Source organism: Limulus polyphemus, unplaced genomic scaffold (assembly GCF_000517525.1).
Source record: "Limulus polyphemus unplaced genomic scaffold, Limulus_polyphemus-2.1.2 Scaffold1391, whole genome shotgun sequence".
Classification (NCBI taxonomy): Eukaryota; Metazoa; Arthropoda; class Merostomata; order Xiphosura; family Limulidae; genus Limulus; species Limulus polyphemus.
The window spans coordinates 102,493-122,527 of NW_013667001.1; the positions used below are offsets into that span (position 1 = coordinate 102,493).

The 20,035-nt window shown below is 31.8% G+C and overlaps 1 protein-coding gene and 1 long non-coding RNA gene across 3 annotated transcripts in view; one reads left to right on the plus strand and one right to left on the minus strand.

Annotated features, from left to right (window-relative positions):
* Nucleotides 1–19,643, plus strand: part of LOC106463384 — a 21,032-nt gene extending 1,389 nt beyond the window's left edge. Inside the window, exons 2-10 of one of the 2 annotated variants that reach the window (XM_022390857.1) lie at nucleotides 1,655–1,731; nucleotides 8,307–8,694; nucleotides 10,930–11,153; nucleotides 11,419–11,561; nucleotides 12,420–12,574; nucleotides 14,353–14,431; nucleotides 16,910–17,072; nucleotides 17,758–17,917; nucleotides 18,859–19,643. In XM_022390857.1, the coding sequence (XP_022246565.1) occupies nucleotides 1,678–1,731; nucleotides 8,307–8,694; nucleotides 10,930–11,153; nucleotides 11,419–11,561; nucleotides 12,420–12,574; nucleotides 14,353–14,431; nucleotides 16,910–17,072; nucleotides 17,758–17,917; nucleotides 18,859–19,061 (1,569 nt within the window). In that variant the 5' untranslated portion in view covers nucleotides 1,655–1,677 and the 3' untranslated portion in view covers nucleotides 19,062–19,643. Of the gene's footprint in view, nucleotides 1–1,238; nucleotides 1,732–8,306; nucleotides 8,695–10,929; nucleotides 11,154–11,418; nucleotides 11,562–12,419; nucleotides 12,575–14,352; nucleotides 14,432–16,909; nucleotides 17,073–17,757; nucleotides 17,918–18,858 lie in introns of those variants that run through there. The other variant, XM_022390858.1, reaches the window with a different exon arrangement.
* Nucleotides 4,653–8,561, minus strand: LOC111086752. Its single transcript, XR_002611479.1, has 4 exons — nucleotides 8,503–8,561; nucleotides 7,085–7,253; nucleotides 5,185–5,352; nucleotides 4,653–4,778 (listed from the first exon to the last, which is right to left on the minus strand). It is a non-coding gene; the product is annotated as an uncharacterized LOC111086752 (long non-coding RNA).
* Nucleotides 19,644–20,035: the final 392 nt, after the last annotated feature.

Here is a 20,035-nt window from a genome sequence, read left to right on the forward strand (position 1 = left end):
GAATTTTAGCGTAATAAATACTGAAGCTTACCGCTGAAGCACCAGAAGACATAATTCCAATAGAGTGATTATTCCCTGATTTCTATTGAGGATATTTAGCACTCATACGAGAGTTAATGAAATAATTATGACTTCTTTTCCCGTTAAAATTTGCATATTATTGTTTAATGATAATATTTAGATTTATTATTTAATAATACTCGACAGTTACCATAAATTTTAATTAAAAAAAAACAACACGAGACTGGTCTTATAATAAATACTGAACTCGTATTTTTCTCCTTGACATCAGACTTGAACAGTTGCTAATAAATTGGTTTGTTGCACGAAGTTGTTAATGAAATATTGACCTTTTGTTAAATGAAAAATATTTCCTACATTAAAACAAAATTGATCCACAGCACTGCGGTTTCTATCCTTTTTCAGGAGCAATGTATACATTTCCCGATATATGGCTAAGTTTGACGAAGGGCACATGCCCGAAACGTAGCTAAAAACTTTCAAAAAACAAAGTCTTTGACCAGATGTGTGGTTTCTTAGCCTTACTGTTAATTTAAATATTTTTCTTTGTTCAAGCTGTGTACGGTTGGCATTGTTTTGTTGCGTGGTTCAGTAACATCCTATATATAATAATATATTGATTAATAAGTAATAGATGTAATATTACGTCACAATAAGATTTACAGAATTTCTTAGGCCGGGCGTGGCAAAGCGGTGAGCATGTCAGGCTGTGAATCGAAGGGTTCAGTTTGTATCCCGGTGGGACAGTGGTAAGTCTACAGACTTACAACACTAAAAACCGGGGTTCGATTCACAGCGGTGGACACAGCAGATAACCAACCGTGGCTTTGTTCTAAAGGAACTAAAACAATCTAATCCCTCTATTCGATTACATTAGATCATGAGTTGGCAGTGAGTGCTATTAACTAGCTGGTGTCCTCTAGTATATTAGGTCAAAACTACGGGCAGCTAACGTAGATAGCCCTCATGTAGCTTTGCTCGAATTTACGAAACAAAGACTATTTCCAGATACGAAGTGCTGACTAAAGTACATTATTTGTATTAATATTATTATTATATTATTTGATAAAAAAAATAAAGGAATTTCAACTTCAGGGAAAGACTACTGATGTTTGTGAAGTTGAAAATCGTCTGTTTTTATCAAGTGACATTAATAGTTATTTTAATAACACTATTATTTATTGGGTCGGTACGTGTTCCCCAAATCACACTTTATTTGCCGTAGAGTGAAACTTTTTAAATTTTCTGCTTAATAAAATGTTTAAAACAATATTCTAAATCACATAGCATCTTATGTCCTAAAAGTTAGACCGAACTGAATTTTACTTTATGAAGTAATAAACAATGATCTGTACAATTTTGAATTTTCTTGAAAATATACAGCTGATGTAATTCAACTGTTCACACTCGATAATCAGGTACGTTCTCAAAATATTGAAAGATTGTGTTGAGGTATATCAGGAGAAAAGTTGACATGGCTCTGTATTGAATGTCATACTTCCAGCGAGATCAAATCTTTAAACTGACACTGGCCAACAATTCCATCCTTCTGAGCCTAGATAATTTCTTATTAGAAAAAGAAAGTCGATTAATCATAAGAATAATGAAGTTCTGTTCATGTTTCGTACTGTAGGCTGTTCTTAGGTGAACCAAGCCATGATACGTGGGTTTCACCTCCTGTGGGTCATGGTCCTCGCGACCTTCCTGTCGGTAAGTAAAATCCTCTTATGATTCATTGAAAATGTATATTGAAAAGACAATTAAGTTATGTATTCCTGCAGAATTCATTTGTTCTTAAACTACCTAAAGAGGTGTGGATTTCCTCCCTTCTAATTGTAACCCAGACAATAAATGACTCTACGCCAACACCCTTGTCACATTTTTAATTATCAAATATATTCTTTGATAAGTTGTCAGAAATAACTCATGAATAAAAAACACGTAATATATGAATAAGGTAACTATCCTAAAAACACTTAGTATACTAATTATATAGTATACTTGAAGTGACTTATTTTTTTGTTATTGACTTACTGTCCTTGTAACAGATGATGACGTATATGTGAAATATGGTGGGAGAAGCCGTAATTAAGGATTTTTGTATTAATACAACTATACAAATGAATATTAGATAAACGAAACAGAAAAGATAAATAGATTAATACTTTTATTTTTATGTTAATCGTAATAAAGTAAAGCCAAATAAAGGATAACTAATTATATTTTCTTCTTTCCGGGTAAAAACTACTATAACAATACCGATTTAAACAATTAGCTGTTTCTTCCTCAAACTTACATATAGTTAGTTAGATATTTTACAAATATTATAAAAGAAATAAAACAATATAATATTATAGATTTTTAACTTGGAAAATTGACTTATAACACTACAGATCCGGGACTATTGTTTAAGACTTAACCAATACTGGTCCTCCCTTAAAGCTCTAAACTAAGCTCTTACTTTATGAAGATCTAATCCACATTTTCTCTTAATTGTCGGTGCTTTTTAAGCTGTCCTACCACTTGCTTAGCGTATCTACCTGTTCTAAGTGACTTATTATATAAGAAAGTCTCCTTTATGTTTCAATACTACGTAACACAACTTTCTTCGTCCTATAGAAGAACTCACAAATAAGATATACAGAATAAAATAAACAAGCACGCATAATACTCTCGAGATGGCGTTATTTCGAAACTTTCTATTTTCTGGAAAATCTTGCGAAAATACCTGATTTCATTTCGACAATACATAGCTGAGAAGAGGTAGAACGTAGGGGGCAACTTACATAATAGAGTTGGAGATCGTTTTATTTTTACTTAGGCCTAAGATTTGATAGTTTATAACTTGTATGCGCGATACTTAACAGTTGTTTATTTTTTGTTTCAGTATTATTACACAGACCTTAAAACTTACTTTTCTTCTAGATATTTTATGTTTCGTCCACTTGATATTTTGATTTAGTTATTAATTAATTAGATACATTGGAAGATACACCGACCGACTCCTAATTTGATAACCCATGAAGAATCTCGCAGTAAAGTAATTATATCAGTAAAATGATTAACAAACAGTTGGATAGCTGGATATAAAATTGATTTTTTTTTTGCTATCAAATGATTATAAATACATATGAGTTATTAATGAAATTTACTTGATCATTGTATGCATGTTAACTAACTTGAGAACGAAAGCATGACAGACAATCCTTATGCAGTTCAGCTCACATATTAAGTAGCTTATTTGTTATCCAACATTTACGTGCTTTGATCATGATGATCGCTAATTTATCGGTCTGTCATACTAACCTATATATGAGGATAATCATTTAAATATAACGTGAAAGCCAACACACTTCGTAATATTAATGTAAAATGGGAGAGTATGTATATATGGGTTATTATCCTAGTTGGCTCCATTCAGTGTCAAGGTTGACATTCTGTAGTCCGGAAATAGACGGGCTGTTCACTCGTGTGTAATTCGACTCAATTCTGAAAAGTTTTGTATCCCCGCATCCGTAACGTCCGGAAAGGTTTAAGCCAAACAAACGTCACAGTTTGACTATATTTTACTAACAGAGGAATTCCAAATTTACAGCAAGTTGAAAACCGACCTAATTTTACAGGTCAGTGTTAAAAACCCGATAGTTTTTTGAAAAGGTTAACAACCTTTCTATTTTAAAGTTCAGGAATCAAACAGTTTATTGATCTTCAGAATGCAGTGTGTAATGAATAGGCCTTATTGGACAGTAATGCATTTACAGTTTCCTTATTTATATTGTATAAAATCAACTTCCCAAGAATTCATTAAAATAAAACAAACCATACAGATTTCGCTGAACTACGAGAAATGTAAATATTGAAACCCTTTCAAGAGGGAATGATTATTAATTCCGTATACCGTCGGGATCAATGAATCTGATAAGCTCTGCAGCGAAGCTCACGAAGCCTAATTAAAGTAAGCACTGAGAAGCAATATATCATGAAACACAATTAAAACGGTCCACCAAGTAATTTGGTATGACATTCTCATAAATTAATATAAGGCTTTGACTTTTATCTACATACATTTGAACTTAATAGTGTCACAAAATAAGCTGAATATCTCGAAAAAAAGTTTTAAAATTATTCAGTGATTTATCATCGTCCAAGAAATTTAGCAGAAGGAAAAGTTAATTATATTACATAATGAATCGCTTTGTCGTGGAAATATTGAGTTATGTTTCGACATGCTGTTGCAATAACTTACCTATTGAGACAACATTATGGTGTAAAGGAAGAATAATGTTACAACTAACCTTTATAAAACTAATGAATATATATATATATATATATATATATATAACTGCTATGGTTAGTTTGAACTAATTGAAAAATGGAAGCAAGTTAGATTGTAACGACTTAAATTTAAAGTTAAACATAATGTACACAAACTGAAGATAAAGTTATGTAGCTATATTTACTTGTTTTGAATACAAAGTTAATTGTTAGGCTGATTTTTTTCATACTGTATTATATTTAAACCCCTTAAAATATTTAGTACATAACTGTGAAATTTATAAGCTAATTAATTTAGATATGTTACTGTTTTTTTTAAATAAAAATCACATACCTTAGATATGCTATTTTAAAATTCTCACGTAAAGGAGTCACTAGTGAATTTCACGAAATATTTTTGTTGATTTAATTTCAAAGAACCACTTCAACACTAGTCCTAATGATTTTCATAGGAGAGTCAATAAAATTGTCTTCAAACTAAACTAAAGAAAAAATATTTAGTTTTAAAATTTGTTTTCATCTCAGAACAAAAAACAAAAACAAAGATAGATTTTGGTATTTTATTCATTAACAGTTTTCTTACTGAAAGATTCCTTAGGAATATAAGAAAAAGTATAGATTTATAATTTCTGTAGTCTAACAATGCGGGGATTCACTTAAGAGCAGAATAAACCTTTCTAGACCTAACTTAAAATTTAAAATGATATATTTGAAACATATATTGATTAACAATTTCTTCACAAAAAGTTCTTTTAGGAGCGTAAAACATCTTTTTTTAAGCAAGTAATATTTGGGATTTCTGTTAGCTGAGAATTTTCTATTAGGAGTTTAATTTGAAGCAAGTAAAAACCTTTTTACATTGAACTAGAATAAAGAAGTAGTAGTTACCCCAGCTCTTCCACCTCCAAAGGATGCCGCCTCACACTGATTGGCTGCCTCAGGGGAGAGAGGGGTGTGTGTGTAATGACGTCACCAAAGACGATGACATCATAGTTCCACAAACTGCCAGAAGAGAGCGTGTTGTTAGGGTGGCCAGATGTCATAGTTCCATTGAACCTGCATAAAATGTCTCCATATGAATATAATTAATCGGTATTAAATACTAATTCATTAGTTAATTATATTTTCCTAACCATTTCAATCGTCCTAAAAATACGCTTATCATCAGATTATTAATTACATTTCCTGACCTAAAAGGATGATATCACGAAATAATTACAAATTATTGTTTGATGTCTCAGCATAACTATATTTAATCATTTTAAATCATTAGTTAATTACATGTCCTAACCACTTAAATCATCCTAAAAGGGATGTTTATCAATAATTTATTAATTACATTTCCTGAACACTGATATATCCTAAAAAGGACGATATGAAATAATAAAACTTACACTTTCACTAGTTTGACTTTATTCTATAACTTGACAAAATAATTCATTTACATATGTTTTACAAAGGTGAATGGTGTGCTACATATACACCATGTTACTAAAACAAATTGTTTTTCAATTTGTCTCAACATGCGTCATCAATAAAACGTTTATTAAATATTACGCAATAAATAAACTTACACTTTTACTAATTTGACTTGATAACTTGACAAAATTATTTTAGTATACAGATAATACTTTATAGTTTTATCTTACACGAGTTTTTCAAAAGTGGAGGTGCAAGAGATGGGGTAACTACTAGAAGATTTATTTTTTATTTTCTTGTATTACTACTTTTTCTACTAGATGTTCACAAACGTACTAGTACACATTTATGGCGACAGGAAAAGTTAAAGTTCTCTGTGCATTGACCAAGAAATAAAAGTTTTTATTTTGAAATTAATTTCCATGAGAAAATCCCCTAAGAATCGTCTGTAACGAAGCAAATGTGTGACTCTTCAATATAAGTAATTATTGTAATAGTATCTATAAATACTAGAATATACATATGTTATTAATATACCTATATAAATAATATATAGTTATATTTCAAGTAAATGTAAAGACCCCAAAATCATTTAAAACTTATTAATAAAATAAGAATCTGATGTAAACAAGTTTTTAGTCTAACGACAACAGTGGACAAAGAAATAACCTATTCATGTTAAGTGAGATCTAATTTTAAGCTTACAATTAGACCTACAGTCAAATTATAATGTAAAATTAGTCAGTATAGTTAATTTCAAAATTATTTTCTAGCAGAACCTAATTAAATTTACTAATAATAACATTATAAATTTAAATTCAAGTATGAAAGTTCATAAAGCTGCATAGTAATTAAATTACCTAATCATTAGTTGGGTACTCTTGCAAATAGTCTACTTATCAGATTAAGGCTAGGCCTAAATTAATATTCTAAGCACCAGTGTTAAACCAGAAAGTTTACAACGTTATAAATGAAATACAACGCGAAAGCCTAATTGAAAATATAGACTTAATACGGTTTTCCTTTTGAATACTGTAAATTCTTATATTCTTATTTGAATTATTCACAAGCTGTTATAATATAATAATGATAAATAAAATACAATAAATAAAACAGATAAAACAGCGATAAATAAAATAACATTTACACATATTACAACACTTTAAGAGTAATATTAACTTCTGGCCAAAGTAAATTTAGTAGTTATAAGTCATTCTTATAATTAAACATTCATATGTTAACGCAAATACTTCCTACGATTTTGCGAAATATAAAATCCTCTAAGAACTGAATACGGAAAAGCTTAATGGATATATTGAAATGGAACGGAACGAAATAATTACATATAAACACATACTTACGTACTTACATTCTGTAAAGAAACAAAGAAATGTAATATGGGCAATATGAAACCTCCAGTTGCTTTTCAAAGTGTAATCCTTTACAGACTGAGCCGGATATTAAAGGAATTATTTCTTATTTCCATTAATTCCTTCTCTGTTGAGAGCTCACTTTGAGAACACTTTTGTATACACTTCCTAAGTGTATGAAAAGGAACAAGTATAAGATAAATCTTCACAACATTCCCAATATACACCTTCTTTTGGTACAAACATAAAGACATATAAAAACAAATTTGTTTCTGAACCCAATAGAAACAATACAATATACACTGATTAATCATTTAGTTAGGAGCACCTCACGGAAACGTTTACATTATTATGTTTTATAAAGTATAGGTATCAATGGAAATAACGCTAAAATATTGAAACATTAATTTATTTTCCAAACGGAAAGTCAAGTTGGCACCACATATAAGCTAGATCTTTCTTATCGGGGAACGCGATAGTTAACATGGTTAGGGTTTTAGATTTTCATCTCTCTTCTGTCTTTACTAACTCAAAAGCTGTATTGAGCGTAAAAACGTGAAATTCACGGAATTCAGTTTTGTATTAAGCAGAAGCACGTTGAGACACAATATAAAGAATTATTTCTATATGAATAAATTCTGCCGTTTTTCAGTCAAATGTTTATTCATTTCTATATGTTTACACATTGAACGTACTGATCAAAGTAGTTTTTAAACGAATGTTTTCTTGTTTTATCTAAAGCATTGAATAAAATTATAACAAAACCTACCTGTGGTTACAATTTTTTTGTTTCAGTTTTTAAAATCAATGCTGTTGTCATAACAAACACGTTCAAAGTGTTTACCGCTCTAACTAAGTTTCAGTTGATGAGGCTAAATAGAAGTTGTATAACTTCTCAGTTTGTTTAAATTTTATGTGTGTGTGTGTGTGTGTGTGTAGGAGGTTATCTGGTTGTTTCGTTTTCTTTCGACTAGATAAGGTAAAATTATTATTACTAGTTATTCTTCTAAGTGTAATATAATTTTTTTATCAATAATAATTTAAAATGTTTAAAATCTATTCTAGTGGTGTTAAAATTTTAAACTAGCTTTCAGTATACACATTTTATTGCAAAAACAATCATCTGTGCAAAAAATTAATTATAATTTTAAATTACCAATACCTTATATTTTTAGTTTCAAAAGTTTACAAATTTTGTTTCATTTGTGGCTATTATTTCAGTACTCGCAGTGTATAGAAAACGCCCAAACGATGAAAGTGACTCGAAAATCAAATGTTACTGTTTTGCCAAGAAATGATACTGGGAGAGTAGTTGACGTAGGCAATTTATTAAGATCAAATGTGTCACAAGAGGGCACTGCATATTTGTTGGAACAAATAAACGCTACAAGAAACATAGACAATTTCCAGCGACAACCTTTAAGAAGATTTGATGATGTCCGAGACAGATGGCTGGGAAATGGCCCGAGACCTGATGTGTTTAGGCCTCCATTAATACCACCCGGGATCCCTCCTCCCCCTCCTCCTCCTCCTGTAGACTTTGATAGAGATGTTCATCGTCCTGAATTTACTGGGTTTGTTGTACCTAGGGACATGGTTAGGGTGGAACGTAAGTATAGTTCACATGATTTATTTATTTTTTACATTTATTACACAATTTAAAGCATGCATGTAACAATGTTGACAGTCACAATTATGATGGAAACATAATTAATCCCCATTTCATAACTTAATATGTTTTAATTTTTAAACAAGGACAACACCATATAAAAAGCCGACACAAAAATACATAAGTTATAGAACAACTGAAAACTTTTTGAACGTCTCCCTTTTACCTGCTTCCTCCACTTACGTATATATCAGTCATCAGCTCTAAAGTAATGCATAAAATTGTAAAGGAGTATTTCAAGCGATTTCCCATAATTCCTCAATTGAATAATATTTTCGTCATTATTATACCCGTCCCTTTGATCAGCAGGATCCATTTCCATCCTCAGATTTAACGAGAAACGTTTGTTTGTAACTTAAAAGCTAATACTGAAGTTACTGTTACTGAACATCAGTGTGTGTACCTGTTCTCTGAAGTTCTATGAAGTGTAAATGTGCACATTTTTTTGAGTTAATGTCTTAATTGAAGGTGAATAGTTTGTAAACAGAGGGGAACATCAACACATTATTAGAACCTCCCTAAACATTTTTAGGGCTACTATAGCAGGAGTTGTTTACTAAATACCGTTTTTTTCGACGGCCTGTTCAAATACATTGTCCCCCTGGTGGGGCAGAGGTAAGTCTATGGACTTACAACGCTAAAATTCAGGGTTCGATTTCCTGCGGTGGACATAGAAACAAACGAACAAATCAAAGAGATTTGTCATCTTGGGTCTTTAAAACGCAACAGGTATTATACTCGTATCTCATTTCACCAATACTTTCAAAAGAAGTCAGTTTTCTACAAATTACAACCAGATCATAAGGATAGTGCAACAAAACTGTCATGTAACAACTAACAACTAATCCAAAAACACTCATCTCAGATAATAAGAAAGTATGGATTTAGCGATACCCGGAGGGCACATTTTTGGACGAAAGATAACTAAGATCTGGTTTGATAAGATGCGTGTCACCCTTTTCTGTACTAACTAAAAATAAAATATGGAGAAATCCACATGAAGCACTTGAAAGTGAAACTACTGGAGATGGTATAATTGTGTGGAAAGTTTCCATGGCAGGGGTTGGGTCTATTGGTTTCTTTTAAAAGGTAAATAACATGAATGTGGTTGCTGATGATGTTCACTTTAAAATTAAGCACTTCAATCCTTCATCTCGGTTTATGCATGTTGTTTCATGAGAGTCTTTTGAAACTTTATATTTCTCAACTGTTGACAGCTGATTCAGTGGTTCCTTATTCTGCTGTTGTTTTGTGTTGCAATTTTAATGATTGTACATCGAACGTTTACAACGTATATATATACACACATTGATGTTGAGTTTCTCCAATCAAGGAAACTTTTCTTAAGCACAAGAATTTAATGAATATATACATTAAGCTAAGCCTCCAATTAGATATTTAAGTTTGTTATAAAGGTTAAATAATATAATTGATTGAAAGAGCTTACGTGAAATGGAAAGAAAATTCGAAACTTACAAGTTACAGTAATACAATCACGTGAATCAATCAATTAAATACACTATCTATACAAGGCCGTGAACTCAATAGCTTCCGCCGACGGAAGTTGTTGTTGCAGTAATTTTTAGCTGGTTGGTATTTACGAGGCGAGTTGCTAGCCTCGCGCCCAACCCCCCTCCTTTTTCATCCTGGACTTAGGACCAGGCAAAGGAGGTGGTATCCCTACCGGGCAACGAACGCGGTACCTTTGGATTAGAAATCCAACGCGCTATCCACTGCGCTATAGGGAAACCAAAAGTCAGGCGTAGTAATCTATAATATAGAACTACTGACCAGAGAAAGGCCACCCAGCTAGCAGCATCCGCCGCTTCCACGACTACTCTTGATCAAATATCAGAATGGACTGTCATGGTTATAACGCCTCCAAAATTGAAAGTGAAACATGTTCAGTAGCATGTTGTGGCTCGAACCTTGGACATATCAAAACTCAGCCGGCACATTAACCACTAGGAAAGTAAGACACATATACATATATCGTGTCATGATGAAACGCCATCGTAAGTTCGTAGTCTGTAAAAATAATTTTTGATATTATAAATGTTTAGTGTTGTTGAGTGCCCTTAGTGTATATATTTATATGTATTTATTTACTCTTTTATTCTAATATTTGATTTCATGCTACTGAGTGGTGAGTTTCCCTAAATCTGTCTCCTACAGACATTACAGCAGACTGCCAAGATAATTACATGAGGATTACCATCCGGTTTAACGGCAGCTTCACTGGTTTGATCTACAGCACGGGCTATGTACATGATCTGGACTGTATCTATGTTAATGGCACAGGTCGAAGTCAGTATGAATTCTATATTCGTCAAAACAGATGTGGAACGCAAGGAAGGCGTAAAGAAGACTTTGACCCCAGAACCCCGGTGGTGAGACCGGTAAGATCCATCAGGATGTTACTATAGCAACCAAGTATGATATCTTGGGTCGATGTTACCATGGTAACAAAGTGTGATAGCTTAGGTTTATGTAGAATATCAGGTAAAGAAATTTCTAACTATTTATGGAAGAATTAAACAGATAAGTTTATTTAGCATTCCTTGTTTAAAGTCGGTGTTATATGAATTCACAAAATACGGATATACGCTAAGGTAACAACTACAGGTGACTTTAACATACTTACAAGTTTCGTTATTTTTGTAGCGACACAACGAATACTTGCTAAATACTGTTACCGTACAGTACAGCCCCATCATCGAAGAAGAATGGGATGAACATTTCCGTGTTACCTGCGAGCACGGGCACGATTTTTGGAAGACAGTCACTTTTCCAGTCATCAACGTGGAGTAAGTATACTTTGAGGGTACATGTTGCGTGACATCATTCGTGTCGTTAAGAGGCCTAGTATGGTTCCAGTAGTTGAAAAGAATCATGTTCTTCTTCAAGACTTATTTACGTTTACGTCAATTCGGTTAATTTTTCAGTCAAACAATTATGTATAAATGAGTTACACAATTTCTTATTGAAATGTCTATAGGTTTACCTATTTCAAAGTAAAAAAGCTTCTATCAGAAGTGCATTGAACTATTATATGTAATCATGATGTAGATTAACAATACTCATACTTAACCGTTTTGGAAAACACGTGTGAAGAAAAAAGTTTCATAAGAATTTGTATAATAGTAATAGACCGATTTCCAGCACGAGTCGTAAGCGAGCGATTTTTATACGCGTAAATAATTACTGTAGTTGTTTATTGTTTTTTTTTGTCATTAATTGGATATCTAGAATATTTTCATTATTAGTTTTTCATGTATTGTGTGTTAGCATAAGAATTATTGATGAAAACACCCAGGCATCTATTCGTTCATGTATGGGAAAAGCTCCTCCTATTTCGCAATGCAGAAGCTTCCTGGTAATGATCAGAAATTCCCGGATGTAAAGCGTTACACACAGACGAACTCGACTGCGGAAGGACTTTTTATTTCACATCCTATTAAAAAGGAATAATTGCCATATACGTATATATATATATATATTCATATTTATAGGTGACACTATTATTTGATTCATGAAAAACAAAAATTATACATTCTTAACACTGCTTTTTAAATAACGTGATTATTTAATTTCATTCACTTTTACTTTCTTTTTTAAGTTGTATACTCTAAAAGCTATTTCAATTCGTTCTATTGATTTGATAGGGTCAATACGGGGAACCCCGTAGTTTTTTCATTGAAGCCTCCCAAGTGTTACATGGAGATACTGCTAGGGTGGACAATTTCTGGAAGACGAATTTCAGGACCCGTGACCGTCGGTGACCCTTTAACGTTGGTCATTTACATGAAGAGTGAAAACAGCTAAGTTCTACATGTTATATAACATAGGAGAGGGCTAAATTTTAAACCACATAAACAAAGAGTTTAGTAAAACGTAATTTTAAGAGTTTAAAGTCTCCGGTCACTCAGCCGTAAGCTTATAACGCTTTTTCACTTAATTACAAAATAAATAAGTTAGACAAGTGAATATTTATAATTACACAATTAGAAATAAGTTTTACCATAACATGGCTTAAAGGTTCTGATTAGCTCTCAAAAAACATACGAAACTATTGCTTTTTCGAAACTATTAGAGGTTAGTATTTTAAGTTCTCGTGCAAAGAAAGTGAACCACAAACCTATTGCTATTCAAATGGATTAGATGTTCAGTATAGTAATTCATTTCAGTCAATGTTTGTCTTTTAGCGAAACGATGCATGTGTAGAGTAAAAACATATAATTTTATCATTCATTTTATTTTATTTTTGTACTTAACTAAAATTGGTAATTTATTTAATATCTACTGAAAGTGACCACAATTACAGTGGTCTAATACTTTTAGGGCAAAATATTAGTTGTCGCTACATCAAAGATATAAAGAAGTGTATAATGTGCGAAATCATTAATGCGATTATCATTAAAAGTTTAATTTCTATTGCTTACAGGTGTTTTGATCTTACTGAGTTTGGTAACTTGGTTCATATTTTTGTTTATTATTTAACACATGTGTGGTCGCCTTGTTTCTAAATATGAAGTGTTTTCTTCATTCGACACGGAAGAAACTGTAAATATGACAAACAAAACCAAACAATAAAAACTGACCGCAGCGTCAATACGATTAAGATATTACTTTTTTCTTTTCTCCGTTCTCTCTGATAGTATTTTATATGTATTTAGAAACGGAAGTATCTCTTTCTCGGAAAGGAAATAAAATTACATAACACCGGAGGATATGTAATGTAAAAATTATTTTGTAAGATTACTTTCAATATATGTTTATTTATTTATGCATTCCGCATTCCTTCATCTGCATGTCGCATTTTAAGCGGGTGCAATACTGTTATGGTAAATAGTTGCTATAAAAATTGGTATATTATTAGTATAACAATGTTCATCACAAAGACTATACGGTACACCACTACAGACTACAATACGGGGTGAAGTTTAAAAATTATCATAACAATTTAAATCTAAAAAATTGGGCCATACCTTAAATGTTATCACATTAGTGCATAAAATCTCAAAGTCGAATAGAATAGTAAGGCGAAGTTAAAAACACTTAATTAAGCAGCATCAGTAATGGTTCAATAAAATACACTTACTTTAAAAACTTCAGTAACGGTTCAATAAAATACACTTACTTTAAAAACTTCAGTAAGGTTCAATAAAATACACTTGTTTTAAAAACTTCAGTAACGGTTCAATAAAATACACTTACTTTAGCAGCTTCAATAACGGTTCAGTAAAAATAAACTTACTTTAGCAGCCTTGACCGTTCAATAAAAATACATTTACTTTAGCAGCTTCAGTAACGGCTCAGTAAAAATATATTTACTTCAGTAGCTTCAGTAACTGTTCAGTAAAATCAACAATTTCTCTCTCGAGTTCTGGATTACAAACAAGCCTGCGGTTCTTAATTATGTCAGTTTAATAACTGAGATAAATCAAAAGAATGTATTTACAGTTGTCAATATGTAAGTAATCGACGGGACAGTTATATCGTCGTTCTGTCTGCTCTTTATCTGCTTAAAATAATAACAGAAAAGTTGAATTTTCTTATTGAACATCTACTGATGATTGCTTTTATTTTCACATGCAGGTGGTTTTGACATAGTAGTTAGCAATTGCTTTGCTCATAATGGAGGACAAAATAGGATTCGTTTAGTGGGTAAAGACGGGTGAGTTTTTCTTTCATTACCTGGTATCTTTTTTTCTCATAATGTGTGTGCTCTCGGTAGCTTATCGGTAAGACCGAGGGCTTGTAACGCCAAAAATCGGATTTCGATACCCGCCGGTGGGCAGAGCATCAATAACTGCACTTAAACAACAAGTTCTCATAATGTGAGGTAATTAATCTCAAAGTTGGAGTTCCACAATGAAAGCTCAGTTTTATCGTAGTATATAATCATTATTTATCGTTTTGATTCTCAAGTGTTGAAAATCGTGGTCGGTACAAAATGTGTAAAAATCGCGTGTAAAAGATACAACTATTGATTTTAATATTGAATTATAGATTGTAGGCTGTTAATCTTGCTACTTTAAAATCAACCAGAAACAGCAGCAACTTGTTCATTTTAATTCGGAACGACAAAAAAAAAAAAAAATACAATTTTATTCATATTTTGATTTGTGACGCCATTTGAAGGCCTATACACTGTCATACAATTTGTTGGTATATGTTTATAGTTTATTAAACGTAGGTTCTTTAATTTTTACTTTAAATACAGCATGACTAATTCAGATATTTTGTATAATTTAAAACTGAGTATATATTCACACTTTTATCTATTTACTAATACATAAACGCGTCAAATAATACAAAACTAGATCAAAATAACTTTTTTTTTTATTTGCGAATGTTGTGGCAGTCTTGGTTGGCATATGAGATCTTTGTCGTAATTTCATCTTCACTTTTAAATTCGGTTAGTTATTCTGAATGTTTACCACGTTCATTTCCAGTACACGTATAAGAATTGAATGTAATTAATTTATCAGTTTAAACTTTGATTTGTGGCATTTCTTTCATCACAATTTTTTCACAACATACTTTACCAATTTTCAGGATTATACGCCCATTTAACATTTTGTATTTATCATTCTATCCAATCGTTATGTACAAAAGTTAGGTATAATGAAATATTTTGTTCAATGGTGTTTTTTGGATGACTGTTTGAAACTTTTTATAGGCATTGTTACATTATATTACATTAACGTGTATTTTACAAAATTGTTTATCGAAGCTGCTCCTCAGTGGCTCAGCGGCAAGTTTGAAAGTATAAAATACTAAAAACCGGGGTTTGATACCGGTGGTGAGCACAGCACAAATGGGCAGTTGCGTAGCTTTGTGCTTAATATAAAGCAAGCAAAATTATCTAAGTTATTATTTTACCTGTAGCTGTTAAAGTTTCAATTATAGTATGTAACCATATTGCTCTTATTAATAGCCTCTGATTTAACTGTTATTTAAGTATGCAGTATTTTATTAAGACAAACTACACCATATAATTCGCAAGTTATTAAACTCAAAAGTTTTGTAATTTTTCTACCAATGTTAGACATCAATATAATCTGACCCAATTGACCTCAGTCTTCCAAAATCGATCACAAGTTCAAAATTTAACAGCAAAGTTCTGCCCCCCTCCCGGTGACACAGCGGTATGTCCGTGGACTTACAACGCTAGAAACCGGGTTTTGATATCCGTGGTGGGCAGAGCACAGACAGCCCATTGTGTAGCTTTGTGCTTAATTACAAACAAAACAAACAGTAAAGTTCTATATTTGAACCTAGAAAATGTAACGCCATGTAACACTCGCATCCAGGCCTGCCGCCAGGTTTTCTTTCAGACTTATAATGGGCGTCTCTAAATCTTAGTTCAATTTTATAATGATTATAATAATGGCAATATATATTTTAAAAAGTGAGTACAGAATTGATTAAAAACAATAATTCAATAATACGTAAAAATAGAAATATTGAAAGTTTTTGGCTTCTCGTGTAGTGCACTTTATGCACACACACTTTTCTAGCGCAAGTACTCAGTCATGCCACAGTTACTGCTAAGAGAAACCAATAAGTCGTGTAAAAGAACGACTGCAAGTTAAACAATCACTTTCTTTAAATCAATAGTCTAAAGTATTGGCTGACGCATCTCCGAGAGAGTATAGAAACTCCCAGTTTCGTTTTATGACTTTCTCAGGACTTCCTTAATTTTGAAAGACTAGACCGAAGGCAGTTAGACACACACTGCCAACTCTTGTCTAATTAAACAGTGAAATTTGACTGTCACTCGACCCTAAAGTGCGGAGCGTATTTTTGCGGCAACAAGCTGCGAACCATGAGCCCCCGGATTCACAATCCGAGAACGCTGAGCACTAGACTACGTTCGGCCCCGTGATTTTGATGTATTTTTAACATTGTTAAAATGATGTGTATTGTTTTGTTGTTGACAATGCAAGGTTCGGTATACTAATGAGGAGCTGATGTTTCTCACTTTTATTTCTCTATTTTTGTCCAGGCTGTGTCTTTAGTAAACGTTACTTGCTAATAGACGGGGGGAAAATCCTGGGATGGGGGAGTTAATGCAGGCTTTTTTCGTTTATTTTTTGTAATAAATTATAAAATTCGATTATGAAGTTAGATTGTCCTTTGTTGACAGGTGTGTAGTTAATGAAAAACTTCTTTCGCCATTTCGTGGACAAACTAGTGGAGATAGTGGAGAGGAAGTGACTTTGTTCGCTTACTTTAAAGCATTTCGGTTTACCGGAAGTCCAGCACTTTACTTGGAATGTGACATACACATGTGCCATGGAACATGTCCGGTAAGATACATTTTCAAATATCTTCACTTATTATGCTCTCGTGTACCAAGTACCCTTACTAATACGTTCCAGTTTATAAAAATATACTCGGTAAACATTATATATGTCGTACCGAACTGTGTGCTGTTAGTTTCAGTTTTGGTTTTTCAAAACATCCATGTTTATTGCTTTACTTATTTTTTATCTTTCACTGTAAAATATTTTGTAAATATTTGTAACTGCTATAGTTTCATTACCTCGTGCATAATACATATTTAATTAAGGATCTGATAAGAAAACAATAACAATAGATTATGATTACAGCCACTTGGTGCTACTTGTAATAGGATAGCATTTTGAGGGTAGAAATTTCATTCGTGTGTGTACTTAGTTTCATGATAAACAAAATGACAGTACTGTATGTTTTTGTTTTACTTTCGAGAATAGTTGAAAGAAATATCAAGCTTTCTAATCTGTATTGAGTTAACTCAATACGTTTATCACAGCCAAGACTCAATCGGGAATTCCTTTTAAGAAATATTTTATTGAATTTAGTGTACACACGTGAGTGCAAGTGTTAATAGAATAAATACATTTTTGTGTTTTTGTTATATTTGTATTGAAGGAGAATAAAATATTAAGGTTAAATACTGGCTATAATTTTATTTCCCTTAAACAAATCAGTATTTCTAAATATTTGTTTCAGCATCAGCAATGTTACTGGCGATCAAGAATAAGACGTTTTCTCGAGAAAAGAGAATCAGAAAGCGGCAATCCTGTAATATCAGAGAGTGTGAATCTCTATCAGACTCTTGAAGTGCGACAGGCAGATGAAGCAGATGCCTCAAATAGGCAACCAAACAAAGGTAACTCTTTCTAAAATCACTAATAGAAGCTTGGATCAGAACAGCTTCTGAATATTTTTGTGTTTGTTCAGGTATTGGAAACATAAATTAATATCAACCAGAGACGAAAGCTAGATATGTATTTAGTGTGAAAATAAAATTAACATAGCCACCAGTATACCGAATTAAATATACCTTTCTTACGTTTCTACTTATAAAGATGCGTTGTTTTATCAGCTGTGTAGCCTCGCTGTTAACGATATGTTATAGCGGTCTATGAAACGAACCAAAGCTAAATTATTACAAAGTGAAGTAAAAGTTAAGTTATAATGAAGGCAAACTTCGCTGAATATGCAGAAACGTCTGAATGTGTTTTCATAATGTGATAAGTACATGGTTTTGAACGAACTGCACATGGTATTTTAGAAGTAAATAAGTCGAGAAAGCCTATAGAAATTGTATTTAGTGTAATGTTCGTTTTTAGGAAGTTACACGCAGGTTAAAGGTTGTTTGTGTGAAATATATTGCAAATAAAGAAACTAAAGTTGAAATCGAAGCCAGTGGTCACGTGATGACAAAGACATTGTGCCATCGTGTAGCATACTTGTTGCATTGAAAAGTTTGACTGAGCAAAAAACAAGTAAGATGGTTCTGAATTGAAAAGCTAATATGCAATCTGGACTCCTCGGACAAAAAAGGCCTTTCTAACTATATGAGATTTGTAGCAGTTGATCAAGAAATTTGCGAGAAAAGTTAAGATAAACGTAAGCGTATTATTTATATAAATTGTCTTTCGATATTAATTAAAAGCATATAAATAATTAATTTGATATATGTCACCACTTTTTTTGCACCACTCTTGTTTTTTAGAATTGATTTCACGGTTTTCCCGAACTACTTTATTGTTATTTAATTTTGAAAGTTTAAAAATTAACATATGTATATTCTCTTATCTCTCGTAGGACGATTACTCGATGAGAATGCTGTGTGTTTTAGAACTGCAGAATTCGCAACAATGATAACCATACTGTTGACCACTGTTATACTAGCAGTTGGTATCTCACTTACCATGTGTTTCCGCATGCGTAAGATGTCCAAACACAACACGAAAGCTCCTCTGGGAGCGAAAGATAATTACGTTTCTAAATCTAAAACTTCATTTTAACAGTTCAATGGATAAGTGTTTAATTGATTCTGGTTCGTAAGGAGTTCACTATACGAGTCTCAGAGTTCTCCTTAATTAAGACTATCTGAAAGTCTGATGGTTTAATTCTTCATTAACGCTATATTGGTAAAGGTTTAATAATTTAATTAATATCTGTATAATAACTTATCATTTATAAATAAATTTTGAAGAACAAAACCATAACATGGACTTTTATTATATCTTCATAACTACGCATGATTATTTTTATGAATATCAGGCACATTTGTTTTTTTAATGCTTTGATACTTTTCGATATTCAAGACAGTAACTTTAATATTTTATTTTACGAAAGAGTAACCGTTGGTTGCTCCATGTTTCAGATTTAATAATGACATGTAAAATTAACTAAGGGGTAATTTATAATACTTTCATTGAAGTAATATACAATAATGACAACGAAATAAAAGTAACAAAGTAAAACCAACAGATACACAATTTTCCAAAGTATGTGTACCGAAACTTACAAACTTTGATTATGTTAAACTTCTATTTATTTCGAATACTATAAATAGAAAATTTAAATGCGACATTTTTTCATTAACCAAGTCCTCACTATTAAGTTAAGTGAAATAAAAATAAATTTTCTATAATTTTTATGATTTATTATTATCAATTAACGTTGATAGAAAATAATACAATTCCATGATCTACTTAGATTGAATAATTGAGTTGTATCTGCTGTCTAAATTATTATTATATATCTAAAACAAGTGCTATGTAAAACTGAATAAACTACAGTTCTTCTGAATTTTCTTGTGAACCCTAGTTAACGTTCTTTAAAGGATTTTTCCGTATTTACTGGTATTTCAAAGTAAGTGTTTTAATAGTAATGCTATTTCTGTTTACCTACTTGATCTGCCAGTGAACACAGTGTTGTACTGTTGTTTCTTACACAATAGATATACTACAGATAGTTCAAGTATTACACTTGT